The sequence below is a fragment of the Glandiceps talaboti genome, chromosome 4 (assembly GCF_964340395.1).
Source record: "Glandiceps talaboti chromosome 4, keGlaTala1.1, whole genome shotgun sequence".
Lineage (NCBI taxonomy): Eukaryota > Metazoa > Hemichordata > Enteropneusta > Spengelidae > Glandiceps > Glandiceps talaboti.
Genome location: NC_135552.1, coordinates 13,453,168 through 13,471,037, shown reverse-complemented (window position 1 = coordinate 13,471,037; position 17,870 = coordinate 13,453,168). Strand labels below are relative to the sequence as shown.

The 17,870-nt window shown below is 34.0% G+C and overlaps 2 protein-coding genes across 3 annotated transcripts in view; one reads left to right on the top strand and one right to left on the bottom strand.

Annotated features, from left to right (window-relative positions):
- LOC144434194 (uncharacterized) overlaps window positions 1-6,852 on the bottom strand; it is a 52,612-nt gene extending 45,760 nt beyond the window's left edge. Inside the window, exon 1 of the mRNA XM_078122648.1 lies at window positions 6,776-6,852. The gene's annotated coding sequence lies outside the window, so the exon portion shown is untranslated. The remainder of the gene's footprint in view (window positions 1-6,775) is intronic.
- A 166-nt stretch (window positions 6,853-7,018) lies between these two features.
- Window positions 7,019-17,358, top strand: LOC144434527 (SH3 domain-containing YSC84-like protein 1). Of its 2 annotated transcripts, none has more exons than XM_078122989.1 (8): window positions 7,019-7,152; window positions 7,905-8,018; window positions 8,712-8,831; window positions 9,603-9,667; window positions 10,697-10,938; window positions 11,634-11,872; window positions 16,111-16,308; window positions 16,963-17,358. In XM_078122989.1, coding segments are annotated over exons 1-8 (1,182 nt in total). In that variant the 5' UTR covers window positions 7,019-7,151; the 3' UTR covers window positions 17,166-17,358. The 2 variants fall into 2 exon arrangements, with proteins under 2 accessions (XP_077979115.1, XP_077979116.1); XM_078122990.1 differs by having other exon boundaries at window positions 7,019-7,158.
- Window positions 17,359-17,870: the final 512 nt, after the last annotated feature.

The window sequence follows — 17,870 nt, the reverse complement described above, 5'->3', positions numbered from 1 at the left end:
CAACTTTGACGTTGTTGACGTAGTTTGACGTAGTTTTAGTTAAAGATTCAAGTTCTGACTGTCAAGGACACCTAATGTCAGCTTTCCGTATCAAATTTACGGTATGTAACTATGCTGTCATTTGATATAGCAGGACCAAATCATGATACACAGCCAGTAACGGTTAATTGATAAAAAATAAACTATTTCAAAGTTTGTTTGACTATTATTTGTAAGTTTTTCGTTCACCTTTGGTACTTTTTAAAGTCAGGGATTTTTTTTCTTCAAAATGTCATGAATTTGAAGAGGGAATGATAAACACAGCAGTGTACTAACAATTTCAAAAATGAAACAAGTGGTTACAAGTTTAGGATTTCTCCAAGTTTTTATTCTTGACAATCATATGTTCACTGTGACTTATTTTGAAGTTCTTTGTCCTTGTCAGAAAAAAAGGGAATTAAAAATTTGAGCACTGCTATTCATTGATATTCAGATTAAAAATTGTGACTACCTGGCTGTCCAATCTTTCTAAACAATATATAATATATTCTGTAGAAATGACTTAAAATTACATAATCTTAATTGCCTTCTTTTATTAAGATGTAATGTGTAGTACACAATTTTCAAAAAATAGCTTACTGGGAACTGTTATTATGAATGGATTTTTTTTATGTAGTTAGGTAATGGTCTATACGTAATGGAATATCTCAGACCACAGTATCTCTACAGTGGTCTCAGATAATTTATATGAATATTTCATAGACAATAATAATTGACCCCACTCCCTGTCAAATGACACCACTTTTTGCAACCAAGGGGCCTTTGTCCCCATTTGTTGGAAACCTTGGCAGAACACTGCCGTCTACCCCCCCCCCCCCCCACCCTCCCACCCACCCACCCACCCACCCACCCCCTTTGTTACATCAGAGCGGCATGTGTCTTTCATCATGGCTGAAGCCGTTGAGGTTTGATGAGGGACAGGGCTCGAAATTAATACTGTCGCGCAGTACATTTTGCTGCAATGTAATAATAGCTCAGAATATTTCCATCATTTTCAAAATTATGCTTAAAATTGGTAAAAGTCATACTGCATTCCTAATTTCTTGACCAGGTTTTAGCTTTAAATCAGTTGTATCATCGGGGAAATGATCGACTCCATAGCGTTTCATGATCCATGACATGCATGATTCCGATGTTTACATTATTACTTTTAATTACTTTTAAACAGTAAATCCCAAAGGAATTCTGAGTTCTAGAAATGTTTACATGTTATCTGGTGGATTATTTTGACAAGTTTACACTGAAGAAAAAATGTTTCATAGAAGTAATGATTTATATAAATGAAAATTCATCTCGCACACTGATGACAATCATCATGTAAGTGTTTCAAAAAGTTACACACTGAAGTTCAAATTGGATAACTTGAAAAAATTGTTAGCGATGGCAATGCCACTTTGATTAATAGGACGAATGTATTAGTACTCCTGATAAAATCACACAATAGTTCATGGCTACAGATTTACACCCATCAGGATGATAAGTATTCATCTTCTTACAAAGTTATTCTACAGACTTGTCAACCTTGCTAAAATGAAGGAAAGAGACTTGTAACAAGGAATTCAATAAAGAAAAGAGAAAAGAAGTTGTAGAGAGACTGACAGGACAGAAAGGAGAGAGAATACAACTGGAAAAATACAGATTTTTTTTTCTTGCCCCCTTTTTTTTTTATTTCGCCCGCCCGCCCCACCTGACTATTCCATTGGAGATGAGAAACAAAAAAAAAAAAAACCTCACCCTAACACAACTCTACCAATTGACTTGGAAATGGAGCTCCAAGTCAACAATCTAGTGTTTACAATTTTATGTCTTTTACCCCCTTTGTTGTCAAATGGCACTTTAATGTTAGAATTTAATGACTAAACTACCTACTGGATTTTGTCTGGTGGCAGCCATAGGAAAACAATACCTGTAGACAGTAACCTTGATTGTGAATATACCCATAGGTATACTTTGAGTGAGTCAAATGACAATGATTTGTCTTGAAATTCTGCCATATGCACTATCATGCCAAGAAAAAACACAGAGTAGACCAATTTATCACCATTATGTGGGGGGAAATGATTAACACTTCTAAAGTACACTTAATTAAAAATGTATTAACAATTAATATAAAATCTGTGTTAATTGTCAGTGTGAATGATTTTATTTCTGTAAGACAAGTCTATCTTTTGATTTCAATGTATAAATTAGTATAATGTTTCTTGGTACTTTCAAAATTCTAATAGACTTTTATAACTTGTATGAACTCCACAGTCAAGAGTTCTTTAATTGAATAGTATATAAAGTCACCACATAATACCGTACGGTACCTGTTATAAGTAACAGGCTATACTGTACTGATCATTCACAGTAGTTTTGATTTCTGTCAATAAAATATACAGAATGCCCAGCAGCACTCAATGGCATGTTTGGACAGGTTAGCTATCTCTCCATGAATATCTCTGCTAATAATTTTTTTCTCAACTTAAGTTTTAAAATAGCTAAACTATAGAAATAAACAGGCAACAACAACATATTAAATTTAAGTGTACTATGATACGAAATATTGGCATACTCAAACTATTAATCTTTTCAAGATCCTCTCAACAATTTTGTTGTGAAAGTGCAGCTTGTGTATGACAAATAGCTAGATATGGTTGGATTTTTAATTGATAAAACAACTCTTGTGTTTTTTGTACTTGAAAAAATAATGTGATACAATATACAAAGTCCATGTTTGTAACTCAATAAATTGCAACAATTGAAAAGTGTAAAAAGTTTGTCATTAATAAACTTTTCCCTCATTTTGTAGTTTTTGTAATTTATTCAGTCACAAACAAGGAATTACTCTATGTTGCTTCATATTATTTTTTCAAGTATAAAAGCACAGAAGAGTTCTTTCATCAATTTAAAAGCCAAAATAAATACCCATTTTTCATCCATATGGCCACTTTTAAAGACTGTTAAGATACATCGTTCTGCCTTGTTGGTCTTACGTCTTCTCTTTCTATTCTGGGTAGGCCAATGCATGAGGGTGCCCTGACATGGTGTACCTTACAGACTTGTTACAATATATGTCATAGGACTGTGTTTATTATTACATATGTACCAGAGATTACTTGCACTGGTGCGCGTACATACTAGTGGTATTTGCACTGCAGTGCAATATCAAAAAACATTTTTTGCATACCTGCATGCAAATAATATGCAAATGAGTATGCAATCATTTGTTCTACATGAATGCGTGTGATCACATAATTTGATCACATTCATTTTTACGGAAATTTGTTGTTTCGGATAAATATATGTAATGATTAATGATAACAGAACACCATACTGGCCGAGTGCCAGTGTTGGTACTCAGGAGTATTTGCACTCATACTTGCTACGCTCGTGAAAGTATGGGTGCAGAGAACATGGCAAGCACTCATGCAAACACCCTGAATACACCATACTTGCACTCATGTGTCATGGCCGGGTTCTGTCATATTGTACTACATATACCAGTATATTGAATATCTTAGCCTGGAATCATATAAACTCAAGAACCAGACTATTTGGGAATGCATGCTGTTCAGTTCTATAATACAATACATTTAATATTAGGAAATAGTATGCACAATAGTTTTTATAGTATAGTAATGCTAGGCTTTGGTTATTTGAGGCAACCTAGAAATACCCCTTGCCTCTTAATAGTCTTGGTTGCCTCAGCAATGTCTCTCATGTACTTTCATGACATCACAACAATGACATTGCTGAGTCCATCACAACCATATATACACCCTCATCATAGGAAACCAAAGCTATTATCATACATGTGTATACATGACCAGGGTCTGATTCCACTCTCAAATTAGTTCACCCACCCAATCAATCTTAAATATATGCAAATAACTTGCTAACTGTTAACAGTCAAGATGTGTCTAACATACTTAATCATGATTAACACACAATGGAATATAAAGAATTAGTTTCAATATCAACTGTTGGTTACTACTTTGCTAGAGACAATAACATTGTTAACAACCCATCTCATCTGTAAAATTAATCTCCATATAATCCCTGGCTTTGATAATTAAAACACTGTAAACTTAATCCACAAATGCTAAAGTATGTGTAAAATGTAAACAATGCAGAGACTAATTAAAACATTTCGAAGTCATGACTATGTATGAACTAGAGAGGTATAAAGAATCAGATTAAGTCCCCTCCCACCCAGCGAATTTATTTTACACTAGATACAAAACGACCTAAAACATCCATAAATTTTAAACGTTTTCATTGTCTTACCAAAAACACCCTTTTTATGGTTCGTATGTCGACCAGAGCGTGTCCTTATTAATTCTGACTGTAAACATAAAAGTTTCATTTCAGGACTACTGTGAATTGAATATGTGTAAAGCAAAATACTTTATTACAATATGAGGTTTATCAAAAATGCTGAAATTATAACTAGATATTCAAGGAAACTCCATGTCTAGTTTAACTCCTTTTTGCTTGTAATTATCAGCTCTTTTTTGCTTGTAATTATCAGCTCTCAGATCATAGGATTGTGGAACGTGTAACACCATGGTACCTATGTAGCTGAAAACATCTGTATGCCAATATATACAATTCCTGTGGGTCTAATTGGTAATTGGTAATGGGTGTAAACATCTGGGTCCTTAATCTGCCAAAAATATTTACTTGTTAAATTCAAACTCTATAACTCTTTGGTTTCTATAAAGTATGTGATTACACCCTAAAATGTTGGTATTTAGTAGGTTTTATAAGGCCAAAATATTATTTTATTAACTTTTAATTCAATAACGGCTAACTATGTGACATTGAAATTACTAGTGAGGCTCTGCCATATATTGTTTCGGTTCTGTTTTTATTTTGTTTTAAAGCTGCCAACGACTGGTTTAGGAGAAGTTTTCAAAGTCAACAAACGCATTTAGCTGTTTGCAATTTCAATATATTGGCACTCTAAATGTAATGTTTACATATGTACATATCTATGACCATTGAGGTGGTCTGACAAGAATGTGAGTGAGGGCTAGTCTACTCAGTTTGCCACAAAACAAAACAAAACCCATAAACTGGCAAGGACTACTGTACAAAACTTTCTGAGTCAACTTTTAAGGATTGCGACAACTTGGTAACCTGATCTCAACCCATCCAATTAGTTTACTTGACTGTTGTAAATATACATGCTATACTTGTCTCATAGTCATACAAAACATATGGTACCCATACACTGGTGCCCCACTTTACTTTAACATTATATGTAATAGTAGGTGAACTCATCATATAATAATAACATTTTATCACTTAGTAATTTATCAATGTGTATAGACTATATGGTAATATACATTGTGACACCAATGTGACCAAGGGTAGAGAATGGAAAGGAAAGAGCCAAATCACACAGCCTGCCAGACCTTTACATGTAACAGACATAAACTTGGTTATCACCAGTTCAGATACATCATGAAGGCCATAATATTTCAGAATCAGAAATATTCAAACACTCCTGGAAGGGGAAAGCCATTGTTATCTCACTTTTGTATGAAACGCTTATTTTATTAACTGTGTAATGAAGTATTTAATATGTGTTTGCAGTTGATGGAGAAACTTCCAATTACCACAAAGGTATAAATTATTCAATGGTATACTTTAAGATTTCACATGTAAAAGTATGTTATTGAATAATTTAGACATTTTCAGTCAAATGATATGGTTAATTATACAATATCATTTATAAGTTTCTCAATGCAAATAAAAACCAACCATAAAATAATAATATTTGATCCTCTAAGTGTAACTCATCACTATCAAATTAATTTAATTATCCAAACACAAAATAACACCTTGATGTAATTATAACTAAGTCTTTCACTCCTTTTTTAAATCAATTTAGTAACAGGGAGAGCTACACATGGTTGTAACCTGTATGTTCAGTAGATACTAGATGACAACACCTGACATACATAGCACCACAATACACAATAGCCCAAAGGAACACCTTCAACTCTCAAAACAAATGTATATAACAAAGTATACCAATACAAATAGATGACGTTTAAATGTGCATGTATATTGTTGTAACATACTAGTATAACTCTGTTGTAATGTAATTAAAAGACTTTTAAATGCCAATACAAACCGTGACATAAACACTTACAGGTGTGAAAATTTAGGGAAATGTTTTGGGTATTTTAGACAAATTTGTGACGTCTAAAATAATATACGGTAGATAGATCTTTACCAGCTGACTACCTAATGATTACAACGTAACAAACTGCACTTGTCCCAGGGTATACTATACAGCTGAGCTGTGTAAAGAGACCGCCATTGTTTGATTGGGCCTGCCGCCGGGTGACAGTTGACACAAACTTAAACAAATCGTGATTGTGGCGTAATTTAGTGGCAGGCTAAACAATTTTTTCAGAAATTTCCACGCATATTAACTATTCAGCGTACAATTACAGGGTCGAACGATTATGCACTGACTTCATGTTCGAAGTAAAGGTCTTCATTTTCCCCTATAAAATGGCCCCTGCCGCTATGGAAACGAATGTAAACTCATGTATGACTAACGATGTAACGTGTGTACGTGCTGGAAAGTACACTTTTCAAAAAATATTGTTGTTATTGCTCTTGGAAGTATTGGACTTCTTTGCATTTTACGCAGTTGACAACGCTAAAAACATCGCAGACACCTTTAGCAAGAAAATGACAAGTGTAAAACTTTTCGTGAAGAAGCCCTACTTACGGTTTAGCTTCTGGATTAGCACTGCACGGTCGATGAGAAAAGTGGACGGTTCAGCCGATAGGCCTTCGCCATTTTGACGTTCACAACTGTAGGGCTGTACCATTATAAATCAGGGAAGTAGGTCATTTTTCCGTTCCGACAAGATCTTTGGGGTATACACCCACTAGTGACAACTCTCTCGTTACCTTCGTTTAATATTTCCGGATTACCGTGGAGATGTGTAGTAACGAACAAACTCGATACCGAAAATGGCGAAAATAACATAGCGAAAGCAAACTCCAAAGTACAGAAAAACAGATATTTTGTGTCCACAGCTCACCAGTCTGATACTGATTTTGTGGATCTGAGTTCCATCTGAACTGGATATCATTCCAAAAGTAAGTGTTAGTAGTTTCATCAATTTTATTTCAACATCGACGCAGAATCGTTCTACGACTTACGAGAAATTTGCATCACAAAAAGTAGTGGTATCCGTACATGATAATGTACTACTGCTGTCACGGTGTAAGCTACCAAAAGAAGGGTTTCGCATAAAGAATACATTTTAATGTTTGACAGTCAAACTGAAAGATGGTTTAGTTCCAGGAGTCGTTGTCATGCGACGTAAAACTACACTTTGCCTCTGATTGTACATTGCCTGGGCACACAAGTGCATTTCCCCCATCCGACATGTCGGAACCACCGTCTCCATCATATGGTGGGTGTGGCAGGGAGTGATTTTACCGGAACATGTAGTATATAGATTACGGAAACTTATATTGAATATTCCAATATAGGGGTTCTTTAAAATGTCAATGGTACTTGTCATTTGAAATATGGGTTGTGACCAATACAAAATAAAAATGCCAATGGAAATATAATCATTGTCATAAAAAATAAATTAAAAAAAACTATCACAACTTACAGGCACTAAAATGTCTGATGTGCTATAACCCAAATTATTAACAAAATGAATATATCTACCAACAGCTCCTTGCCTCACTCAGAAGTAATGGCGAGTGTACACGAGTTTACTTGTCAGGTCATATTTTTGGAAAAAACATACTCTCAACAGACACAGAAATCACTCAAGCTGGAGGTATTATAGTCACTAAATTTTTTATTTATGTAATTTTTTTTTCATTCACAGTGGTGCATTCACCATTTCCGAAGAAACTGAAATCAGAATGTAAGAAAGCAGCCAAGATTTTGGAGGAATTTACAGTTCCTTCCAGTAAAGTAGGACCTGATAAAATCATTCCAGGTAAATATTACAATTATGACAAATGTTTGTTGTTGTTTTTTTAATGAGAAAAAAATACAACATAAGAAACTCCATTTCTTTCGAAATAAAAAGAGGCACAATTTCATCCAAACAACAGCAAAGTAAAGAAAAAGAAAAAAATGAAAAAGGAGAGTTTCCTTTACTTTGCTGTTGTTTGCATGTAATTCATCTCTAAAGAAATGCAAATTCATGTTTTAATTTTCTCTCTTATTTTGTTTTGTGATGAAGGCAAAGTACATGATTGTATTCATTGAAAGATTAATTTATTTATTTAGTCACTGTATATTTTGGTTCAAAATAGTTTTTGCCAAAAAGGCCAATCTCGAACTATTCAAACTTATATTGATAATAATAAATTACCTTCTGGCCAAACATTCACTGTTTATAGAAGTACTAAATAATGTGTCAGTGGTTAAAAAATGTCATTTTTGGTGGGGAAAATAATGAAAAATGTGTATTTTTTGTAGATTAAACCATCAAGAATTGTTCTTCTTTCACTCAGTACAATCATCCTAATACAGTTGTATCATGTAATTCTACAGATTTCTTCATCTAAATAACATCACATCAAACAGATGAAATCTGAGTTTTACAACAAATTCACGGTACAAATAAAATGACAGTTTTCTTAGTTTTAGTATGCTAACAGGAATGCATACATTTTATCTACAGCTGGCATCGTCATGAATTGTTATGGCATTGCTGTCATCACTGTGGTTCGAGCTGCTTTTTTCTTTGGAGCTAGAGGTGGTAGTGGTCTGGTAGTGGCTAAACTAGATAGATTCACAAACAGTAAGTATGTTATAGATTCTATATTAATTACCCTATCAGAGATATAGGAATAAAATAGGCAAATGTCAGTTTCAAGTTGTCTTTTAAATAATTGAGAATACCACCAGTTTCCACTGTGGTATGTCATAAAAACACTACTGTAATGTGATACAACTGCCGACATCAGACCGTGGAGGATTGGAACCTGTTTCAAACAAGGAAAGTACACAACTGAATTGGATTAATAACACTTGGCACAGTATGTTGGAAGTACAAAAATACTTGTATTACATTCCATCATTTGATAAGAACAGTTTCATGGCCACTTTACATAATAGTTCACATTCACAAACAAATTTCCAGTTCCCCATGGCATTTCATATACATATAAAGAGGCCATAAAACTGTTCTTATCAAACCATGGTGTGTAATACAAGTATCTGCTGTTCCAACATGCTGAGCCAAGTGTTAGTAATCCAATTCATTTGTTGACTTTCCCTGTTTGTAACAGGTTCCCTTCGTCCATGTCTGATGTCTGCAATTGTAAATGTGAGCTTTCAGTGCTATTTATAGAAATTTTGGAACAAAAACAAGGTATGAATTTTTCTTATCATATATAGTGAAATCAGAATGCATCTAAATAAGGTAACTCTTTAAATATATCATCCTAGGATAAAAATGCTGTTGTTGAAATATTTATAGTATGCATGTATTTTCATGTCTTCTGAGTGTGAAACCTTCAAGTAAAAATTGTGTTGATATAATCAGTCTTGTTTCCCCTGTATTGTACAGGATGGTCAGCTCCATCAGCCATTGGTTTGGTTGGAATTGGCGGAGGTTTAGAGTTTGGTGCTGAGGTAGGTTGTGTCCCTTTCACTCATAATAACCTAATCAAATGTAAATGTATAGGCTAAAGCAGTGTGTCAAATACTATAGTATCGTGTAATGGTCAGTAGACACATGGTGTAGTCAACTCAGGATGGAAAAGTCCCACCAAAGTGTTGGTAATTTTCCTAAAGGTACATTGTACCCTTTCAAGTCATAAGCAGTTAATCAACTGTACATGTAGGCTAGCCAGTGAAATTCTACACTATCATGTAAAGGTCAGTAGTCATGCTCTAGTTACTCATGATGGAAAAGTTCCTCCAAAGTTTCAGAAATTTTCCGTTTAACATGATAAGGTCTTGACAGGTGTCTAAGTTACTGTCATGAATGTGATTACTTCTTTAGTGAAATATTTAAACTTTATTTACAACTCAGTACACTCATATATTTCAAAGAGACATTAACATGTGATTTTTTTGGTAAAATTAAACTATATATTTATAATTTTATCTTTTGTGAGGTACAAATTAATTTTGACACAACTGAAGTTAGGTAGTTTTATAGAAAGTCAGAGAAGTGCTATAGGCATCGAGAAATGTGTGTGTGTGTGTGTGTGTGTGTGTGTGTGTGTGTGTGCACGCACATTTGCACGCACACGCATGTGTGGGTGGGTGTGTATAAATGATTGAATGTCAAAAACCACTGGGCCTATTGCCTTGATATTTGGCGAGAACATTTATTAGGGTGTGCAGGTGAAAAACTGTCCAAATGAAAGTGATCAGATCAGTGATTTTCAAGTTATGTCCAAAAAAGTCAAATCTTCAATGTAGAACAATAGTGTATGTTACATGATCTTATATAATCACCAGGCAAGGTTCACATCTATACCTTGGCAGTGCAGTTAATATAAATAGGGCCTGATAAATGGGTAACAACAGCGATGGATTGGCATGTAGATAAACATATTTTTTAAAATTATCACAAACTTTACAGTTGTGCTACAATACCATTGACGCAGTAATGGTAATTGATATCATGTCCTCTTTCTTTCTTTTTTTCAGGTGACAGATTTCATCTTTATTCTGAATACCCAGAGTGCAATTGAAGCTTTCTCTAAAGGTGGTAATTTAACCCTTGGTGCTAACTTCTCTGTAGCAGCGGGACCAATGGGTCGCAGTGTTGAAGGTGATGTAGCAGCCCGTGGTGTGACTGCTGTCTATACCTACAGTAAGACTAAAGGTCTTTATGCTGGCATTTCAGTGGAAGGAGCTGCACTCATTGAAAGAAAGAGTTCCAATGCTAAGTAAGTTGGTCTCTAATGCCCACATTTTCATGCGTGCCTGTAGTAGTAATGCATGTGTAGCATGTAGAGTGGAAATAATGATGTCAACAAGTCAAGGAGTGTGACTGATATTTGTATGATGGCCTATATGGTAAAAGGCTATTCAGAGGTCAAAGGAATTATCACATGATAAAATATGCTGTCAGAGAAAACAGAACATCAAGATCCAAATCTTCTTACAGAACACAACAATAGAACGAAAACAGTATAGAAAATATTTCTCAAAAGATACAGCTACATGTACTGTGTGTCTTTAAAGTGGCCATCTGAATGAGGATTGGGTATTTGTTTTGTATTTTTGATTTATAAAACAATTTTATCGTGGCTTCCTACTTGAAAAGACAATGTGAAACAACATATACCAAGTCCTTGTTCGTTACTCAATATATTGCAAAAATTTGATAAATGTGTAAAATATTTGTTATTGTACGTACAATAACAAACGTTTGACACATTTTTTAGTTTTGTGCAATGTATTGAGTTACAAACACACACTTGTTCAATGTTTTTTTCACATTGATTGTCAAGTAGGGAGCCATGATAAAATTGTTTTATAAATCCAAAATCCAAACTAAATACTCAATCCATGGATGTCTACTTTAACTTTCAATTCAAGATTTTCTAAACAAAAAACACTGTATTTCACTTTCTTATAGTTTATATGGAATGGAAATCAGAGCTGCAGACATACTAAGTGGTAAGATTCCACCACCCCCAGAAGCTGATGTGTTGTATGAATCGTTAAATGCACACATTGCTGAAGGCAAGAAAGCTGCTCTCAAGATGGCAGAGAAAGAGGCCAGACACAGAGCAAACAAGGAACTGGACAAGTTAGAAAAGGGACAGCACGGCGGCACTGTTACTAAATGGAGAAGTATGAGTTTTAGAAGCAAAGGTAATATAATTGCATTGTTACAACAATAGTAATGTTTTTAAAAAAATAATGATGTAATTATTGATAATAATAACAAATATAATAATTTGAATAATGAACTTACGTAATAAAAGTAATATTGTGTATTTAAATAGATAAGTATCACATATTCTTAGCTCTTACTGAAACACCTAAAAAAATCATTTTTAAAATTTAGTAATTTTAGGTGAAAATTTTTCATGTAATGCATGAATAGGATATGTCTATGATTTCAATGTAAGATAATGGTGAAATATACAAAAACATATTCTGAAAACAAATATTTTGTTCAAGCAACTCTGCTGAAACATTGAACATGAACAATTTGCCAAGACTACAAAATGGTTACAGTGAAATATAAAAGTACTGAGATGACAATATCATGGTTATTATCTTTTAGAGATAACAATGTGCATGCTTCTCTATCAAAATAATAAATTTGCATCCCTATCAAAACAACACATCTTTCTTCAGCAGCTCAACACAAGGAACAGTAACACATTTTCTTTCATTATTTGCAAGAATTCATAGGGAGGTGTTCTTGTTGACATTCAGTGCACATTATTAACCATGATATGGGTGAAAAGGATTCATATAATTCACATGCTTTGCCTGAATGGATCATTAACTTTTAATTTGCCTTAATTATCTTTCTAATAAAAAAAATTGTACAGTTCTTTGCATTTTAATACATTTCTGCAACTGACATGCTTTCTGTGTGTATATTTTCCCATCTTTTTGTTTCTTCATCTCATTATTTGCTGGCCAAGCTGTTGGCATGTTAAACATTACACAGATCATAGTGGAGGATATGCTAACGCACGGTGGGTCTTCTTTCTCCTCCTCCTTCTCCTCCTCCTCCTCCCCCCTCCTGTTCATGCTTTCTTTACTCCCGTGCATGATGTGGTAGGTAGGTAGGTTGGTTTGAATTGATCTTGCAAGCATGTTCTCTGTCCATTCCCCGAACTGTGAGACTGGCTGTCCTGGAATGAAAGATTTACCCCAATATTTTCATATATCAATTTTTATGACAACTGTTCAATGAACTTTTGAGTGATATGTCCTAGAACACACCCACCTAGCAACATGAACTTGAACAAGACAAGACAAACAAGTATGAAACTCCAAAAAAGCATATAAGTGGGACGAACAAAATTGTCGGATGTAAAATTGAAAAACCAACTGACCACTTCCTAGGTTCCAATCTCAATCTCTGTGAAGCTATGAAGATCTAAGAATGTCAAAAATTATACAAATTAATTTTACAATTCTTTAGGAGAAACATGTGTATTACACGGATGTAAAATGACTTCAGTACATTTATGACAGTGCAAACAACACTGTAATATACCAGTTGTCAGTTCCAAGATGCATTGCACATCTCCCCATACAATGCCATGTATTCTGCATGGGGGGGGGGGGGGCACATGCTACTCAGGGGCAAGGTTGTCACCTGACTGTACCCTAGGTTTACCAATAAAATCCTTCTCTTTTGTTGATGGTGTTTAGTCGTTGTTCTATAAAGTCTCTCACAATTATAGGTCAACATATCCGTCCATCATTTCATGCAGAAAATCTACCATTAACCTAGATGGTATTGATGTGATTTCTTGAATGATATATTTCATTTCATTCGCTGTAAACCCATTTAATTATAGAAAGTGAGAGATTATCATTATTCAATTCTATACTTGAAATGTAAAAATAGTGATGAGTAGTCAGTTTTGTGTGAGCCAGAAATAACCAAGAACGTATCAAGCTTGCGAGATCTGTTCTGGCCATAGAGCAGTGTGTTTCAACCCACTTCCCACTTTCACACAGTTGTCAATGTTGCATCTCGTTCTCTGTGTGTCTATCACTGCTTATTTATATTTGCATTCATCTGAACTAATGATAGTAACAAGTCTTGTCGGGTTTCCTACGTACTAGATTCCATACTAACATTTGTATAAATATATTATAATGATTATTTTATTTCCAATTCTGATCAATTATTATCCCTTTTATATTTAGTACATCTCTGACAACATGTAAAGCAAATTTATCTTGCTTGTCAATTTTTTAAGATGTAATTTTATGTATCACTACTGTTTGAAGTGGCCATATGGATGGGGATTAGGTATTTATTTTTGATTTTCAATTTATAAAACAATTTTATCATCGCTTCTTACTTAAAAAATCAATGTAAAACAACATAGCCCAAGTCTGTGTTTGTAACTCAATACATTACAAAAGATTAATAAATGTGTAAAATGTTTGTTATTGTATGTAGAATAACAAAGTTTTTACACATTTTTTACCTATTTGCAATGTATTGAGTTACAAACAAGGACTTTGTATATGTTGTTTCACATAGATTTTTCAAGTAGGAAGCCATGACAAAATTGTTTTATAAATAAAAAATCCAAAATAAATACAAAATTTTCATTCATATGGCCACTTTTAATATAAAAATATTATAAAGTTTGGTGTTTATAAGTTTACTTCAATGTTGGTGAAAGCAGAGAAAACTGCATTGTAAACAAACTGTTAACTGAGTATTCACATTCAGATGTGACCTCCAGTGCAAATGTAAATATGATCTTCACACTAGTAGTGTCATTGTAATTGACTCAATATTCAACTCTGAAATCTCAACTGTCATTTACAATGTCCAAATTTAGACTTCACCATGATTTAGGAAGTATATTTTTAATCATCCACTCTTCAGTAATGCATATGTAAGAGAAATGCTATGCTTTTATGGTAACTCTGTATTAACAAATTATGGAGGACATAGCAACCTTTCTGTTTTTGTTTAAGTTGATAGTTTGGCAATCATCATCTTGGAAGAGGGTGAACTGTCTTGGTCTTATAACGATAGATATCATTGGCTATCTAAGTATAAGAGATAAATCACCAACCAATCATCAACTAGCTTATTAAGTTGTGATCTCTTATCATATTGTCTTCATCTTAAAAGATAACCCTAACAGGAGATGGACCCCAGTAGATTGTAGTGTTTAATAAACAAAACTTTGAACTCAGTAACTCTCAAGATTTCATAACGTCAAAAATTACGACAAAATCACATAAATATCAGCATTCCTGCAATATATTTCATAAACTTTTAATAACAGAATTAGTTTTAACAATCTTGTATTGCCATGTAAATAATACTAGTTTCAATATTGACATACATTATGCAACTGCCAGTAAGGATAAAGAGGGGTCAAAGGTCAATTGTGAACAAATATTAAAATACACACAACCTTTCATTTATGCTGGATTTAGTACTACTATAAGGAAGGTGCCAGGTGGTTACCTTACTGTAAGGGGTGGTTGTGATACCTATGACCAAGTACTATAAATTGTGGTTCGGAGATACCTTTCACCATGAAGAAAGTTATGTATGTAGGGAGTAAGTAGATGTCCTACAAGACTGCCTGTCTGTCTAGGCAGTCTCTTGTATTAGTTCTATGATTTGGTAAAGGTGATAGTCTTTTTGGTTTAATCATTTTAACTTCAATTATCAACTTTCTGACGAACTCAAAATACAAGCACGAAACAAGGTCTAGACAATCATCAATGATAATAAAACACTGACTTATAGGCACCCACAGAAATGTTTAATGTCTGACAATGCAGTTGTTTCAGTGTTTGAGAGAGAAGTATAGATTCACACAGTCTTGTGTCCTAAAATGAATTCTATATATTTAAAAAACAATTGGAGGGATAGAAGGTTGAAGATCTCTATTTGTACAACATAATCAAATGTACATGTACACTATCAAATAATGGAAGGGGCAGGCTGTCTTATAGACTAAAGTTATGATACTGGTAGATAAGAAGTTCATACCGCATCTACATTTCTAGTATTAACTTGATTGATATTTTGGTTGTCTTGCCTCCATCCCAACACTTTGTGGTCATAGACATGGTGCAGTAATTGAGATCGTAGTTGTAGGCCTTGTACTCAAAAAACACCAGTATTGACCTAGTTTACATAGTCACCTGACAGTCTACAAAAGAGTGAAAAAGGACATAGATGATTTAGAAATGGGATAGAGGTCAGAGGTCAAGGTGAATGTTGTTACAGGTAGTAAACAGTCAAGTTGTTTGGTTTATATACCTCTAGTGCATGGAATTCCTTAGAAAATTTTAGACTAGATTTTAAAGTTAGAAATTATGAATTTTACAGATAATAGAATCAAACGTTTGTATTTTACCGATGTTTGTAGATAAGAAAAAGTCCAGTGAGAGTTCAAGTAGATCTCAGTCTGGCAGTGCTCCATCTTCACCCGAAAAGAGAACATCAGTCACCAGAACGGCAACCACCAGAACTGCCAGTAGTACTAAGGTATCAAGATCGCAGTCAACCAGGTCTGCCATGGCCACACCTACTTACAAAAGTAACAGGAGTTCACTAGCTTCAATTGGTATGTTGGCTTTATGCATTTCATCTATGTAGTGTTAGACATAAGATTTAATATCAACTTTATAGTTTAAGTTAAAATATTAAGTTTAGAGAATGACATTAAAAAATCCAATTTCTAAAAACTATTTTGTATTTTTTAGTTCTGATCAAGTTCATTGAAAAGAGCACACAAGAAAAACGTGATGGTCAGTGTAGTATGACGTGCTGCCTAGTACAACTGCATCAACTTCTGAATGTACAATGTGATGGAAAATATTATCTTTTATTCAAATATTACCTGGTATACTTTTTATTAATATGACATGTTTTAAAATAAGATTTTAAAATAAACAGCACTGACATACCATATTTTGAAAGAAATTATGTAAAAAAATATTATTGCAATAATTTTATATATTTTCTTTCTCTTTCGCTCTGCCTCTCTGACTGTCTCTTCCCCCTCCCTCCTCCCCTCTCTCTCTTGCTCTCTCACACACACACACACACACACACACTCTGTCTGTCTGTCTGTCTCTCTCTCTGTCTCTCTCTGTCTCTCTCTCTCTCTCTGTCTGTCTCTCTCTCTCTCTCTCTTTCCCTCCCTCCCTCCCTCCCCTCCCTAACTCTTTCCCTATCTCTCTGTTCAATTATCCCCCTTCATCTAACTCTGTCCTAGATGCCACTGAGACAGACTGGAATGCACCAACCAAATGTCGAGCCATGTATGACTTCACCGGAATCCTGCCTTGTGATGTGACATTTACCAAAGGTGATACGATAGAAATCTTGACTAGGACTGAAACTCAAAATGATTGGTGGGAAGGCAGTGTCCGAGGCAAGACTGGAATATTCCCAGCAAACTATGTCAAAGTTGTATAAATGATGGAGATATTCCATATCCAATTGTACTGGTGAATACTGATTGTTATCTGAAAGTATTCTTGACTAAATATGCAAAATAACAAATATCTACACATGTTGGAAGTTACTCTGTATTGTCTAGTATATGCAAGAATTCCTGTAGATAATGACATTTTATATAACTTTGTAAAAAGTTTTCTCTAAACAATGAATACAAGGGTGTAATATTCAGTGTTACTTAGTATGTAAAAACTATGTTTATAACCAGGTGTACTAGAACCTTTTATGTAAATTATGTAAGGTTGTAAATTTTAGTCAGGTATGTACTATTTTGATATTCCCTACTTTATTGCCAGGGTGTGTCAAAACCAGATGTTGCAGTTTCTTTCATGCTAATTATGTAAAAATGTGAAAGTGTACCAGGTGTACAAGTTGTGTAAATAACCAAATGTGGCGTGTAGTATTTTTTGCTCTCATTTACAACTCATTTCAAAACCCAGCAGTTTGCTTGGTTTTTCCATGTTTAATAATTCTGGGGTAATTTTAATATTTTAAAAAAATTGACTTTGATACATTGTGTGTAATGTAAATTATGTAAATGACCATGTGGGAAATCCACTTCCATGCAAATTATGTAAATTTCATGTATTTGAGAATATAGACTTGTTCCTTTTGAGAACATTGTGTACAAGTGTGCTAGATTCTTCTATGTAAATGAACCAG